The sequence below is a fragment of the Nestor notabilis genome, unplaced genomic scaffold (genome assembly GCF_000696875.1).
Source record: "Nestor notabilis isolate BGI_N333 unplaced genomic scaffold, ASM69687v1 scaffold23275, whole genome shotgun sequence".
In the NCBI taxonomy this organism is placed as follows: domain Eukaryota; kingdom Metazoa; phylum Chordata; class Aves; order Psittaciformes; family Psittacidae; genus Nestor; species Nestor notabilis.
In genome coordinates, this window is record NW_009929179.1 from 78 (window position 1) to 3,300 (window position 3,223).

Genomic DNA, 3,223 nt, shown 5'->3' on the forward strand with positions numbered 1-3,223 from the left:
GGGCAGTGGGACAGATAAATGCAAGACTTCCCTTTGAGCTGTGTGGCTGGTCCGAAAAAAATGTAAGATTTGTGACAGCCTTTTCTAGAGGCAGCTTTTAAACTTGTTTTCATGGAATATCGTCCTTCATAGTCCTGTACCATTCAGGATCGAGGCACTGCCCTTAAGCCCTTTCTCCGAACTGCGTCGGTCCTCCCCCTGTCACTCGGGAAGCGTTAGCAGCCCCGTCAGGCTGCTGCGTGTGTGGCCGGCCCCACGGCGCTCACCAACCTGTCCCTTTGCTTTCAGACTCTAGGTCACTTGGAGAAGGCTGTGGTTCTCGAGCTCACCTTGAAGCATGTGAAAGCACTAACCAATCTCATTGAGCAGCAGCAGCAGAAAATAATTGCTTTGCAGAATGGTTTACAAGCGGGTGAGTATTCAAATTGTATCGTGTGAGAACCTGCGTGTGCTTGATGGGCTTTCTCCCGGAGTCTTTGAAATGTAGTTGTGACACTCCGTTCCTCAGCAGGGAGGAGGCAGGAGTTCTTGCCTTTAATCGCCATCATTTTCTCTCCCTTTGCTTATGGGCTTTGGCAAAAAAAGAAGGATTTCTCAATACGGTCAGTGTAGAGTGAGTGCCCTGTGGAGCTGTTTTGAAAATAAATTGGATTTTAAGTAGTTCATTTAGAGCCCAGGTTTGCTGTGAGGTTCTCTCCAAACCCATTCAAATCTTTCCGTTTCTGTTCACGAGCTTTGGATCAAACTTGGTTTTGTTTGTTTTCTGAACATATGCACAAATTGCTTCTTATACACGCCTTTTTCAGGTGTCTGTCTTTATAAATGAGCTAGTCTGTGTATGGCAGGCGAAGAGGGGACCCGGTGCATCAGTTCATCATGCTTTACATGCACTTCCTCCTCCTGTTTTCACATGTGGCACTCACGTGAATCTGATAAAGTAAAATCTAGTTTTTCTGAAGGGCCTTCCACCGCTCCGGCAGCCACAGGGAGTGCAATAGAGCTTTCAGCTGAAGCAAAATCACCCGAGGTTAGGGAGCTGCCGGTGGGTAAATGTGCCCCAGGAGCTCTGTGCCTGGAGGCGAAGGGCGAGGTGCGCTCTGCCTTCCTCAGGGTGTTTCCCAGAGGAGACACCAGCTTGAGTCACTCCTGTGCCCGTGCTCCAGCACCTGTTGGTGGTGGCACAGTTGGCAAATGCAGAGCTAAAAAACAAGTTTAAAGTTACTACGGAAAAGTGGACAGATGGGTGCTCAAATAAAAATGTAGAGGGAATCGGGAATGCATGCAAAATTCGGGTTGACCATCAGGTTTGTCTCTCTAGCTGTGCTGTAGCTGAAGTTTAACACTGCCTCTAGCCCACCTTGAAGATGGTAATGGAACTATTTAGCACGTTGTTAATTTTTAATTTCTTTCTGTTAATGTTTCCTCAGGTGACCTGTCGTCAAGAAACCTCGATTCCAGCCAGGAAATGTTTCGATCCGGTTTCCAGATGTGTGCCAAGGAAATGCTGCAATACCTGGCAAAGCACGAGAACGGCAAGGACCTGAAGTCGTCCCAGCTGGTCAGCCATCTGCACCGAATGGCCTCCGAGGTGCTCCAGGGCGGAGCCGGCCGCAAGTCCGGAGACATCCCTCCTAAAATGGTGGACTTGAAAGAGAAGCCCGTCTCCTTGACCACGGTGGCGGAGGGACACGGGAAAAACTGTGTGCCTGTGATCCAGAGGACATTTGCTCACTCCAGCGGGGAGCAGAGCGGCAGCGACACGGACACGGACAGCGGGTACGGGGGAGAGCTGGAGAAAAGTGACTCCAAATCCGAACAGCAGTATTTCAAAAAGGATACCGAACTCAAGTACGCTGTCCAGGAGAGAATAAGCTCTATTAAGCAAGAGACTGAGGACCCGCCGGCCAAAAGGAGCAGGCTGGAGTCACCAGAGGACGAGAGCCCTTTTGGCAGCGACATGATGGGCTCTTCCAGCAGCTTCCTGGGGCCCCACGCTCACCAGCCTCCCTTGTGCCTGCCTTTCTATTTGATCCCACCATCGGCAACAGCCTATCTGCCCATGCTGGAGAAGTGCTGGTACCCAGCGTCCGTACCTGTCTTGTACCCCAGCCTCCCAGCCTCTGCCGCAGCACTTACGGGGTTCATGAACCCCGATAAAATCTCCCCACCTCTGCTGATGCCCCAGAGACTCCCTTCTCCCATACCGGCCCATTCCCCTATCGACTCCTCGGCTCTGCTTCAAGCTTTGAAGCAGATTCCTCCTTTGAACTTGGAAACCAAAGACTAAGCGCAGTGTGACTTTTTTGGGTTTTTTTTAAGTTGGGTTTTGTTTTGTTGGTTTTTTTTTGGTTTTTTTTTTTTTTTTTAGTTTGAGACTTTCACTTTTATATATTGGCTGGACTGAGGTGTGGGGATGAGGTTCACTGCATGTAGGAAGCTAAATCCCCTTTTCTCTGACTTGTCAGGTAGCTTGGAGGAGGAGGAAGGATGCGCCCAGGTTAGCGATTCAGAACTACTTCCAGGAGAAATACAGAAAAAGAAGGGTTTTGTACTTTACCCCTTACCTTCTCCCCTCTCCGCATCTACAGAACAACAGTTGACTCGGTCAGCTGCGACTATATTGCAAAGCTGTGAAAAAATATTCCATTAGGCAGACTTGGGTTTAGGGTCTGTGAATATAAAACATGGTACTTCTCATAAAGGCTTTTAAGGCAACAGCCCCACTGCTGGTAGTTTGAGCTGAACTGATTCAGTGCCCCATCAGTCACCGGTGCCCGAGTGACCAGCATGGTTGGTGCTGTGGTGGTGGCAATGCCACCAAAAGCATAAGACCAGCGGACACTGCTTGGTCATGCACAGTCAGGTAGACTTAAGACGGGTTTTCTCCACACCTTTGGCTGATATATATATATATATTTTTTAAGAAATAAAAGGTAGATGCTGCTTGGAAGCTTTACATGGCGTACATCTAATAAATAAATTAACACGCGCCCCTTCCTGTAACTGGAGCTGCTAGTTTGTGCTGGGTAGGGGAGAAAATATCCCAAGGATTACTTGGCTTGTTGCACCTGACTCCAGGCCTCTCGCGCTGCTGCTGTACAGTTTCGCCGGGTCTAGTCTGTTGGAAATCAGGATGGTTTTACGAGCCCTGTCAGCAGGGGCCCAGCCGGTGAGCAGCTGCTTCCCAACCAGGGCGAGTCGAGAGCTTCATGCAAGAGGGAGC

General features: G+C 49.6%; 1 protein-coding gene across 1 annotated transcript; it reads left to right on the plus strand.

Moving 5' to 3' along the window:
* Positions 1-288: 288 nt before the first annotated feature.
* Positions 289-2,287, plus strand: BHLHE40 (basic helix-loop-helix family, member e40; the record flags this gene model as incomplete). The annotated part of the gene is made up of 2 exons (XM_010014872.1): positions 289-412; positions 1,428-2,287. Coding segments are annotated over 2 exons (984 nt in total), but the record flags the coding sequence as incomplete, so codon positions are not given.
* Between the last annotated feature and the right edge of the window lie 936 nt (positions 2,288-3,223).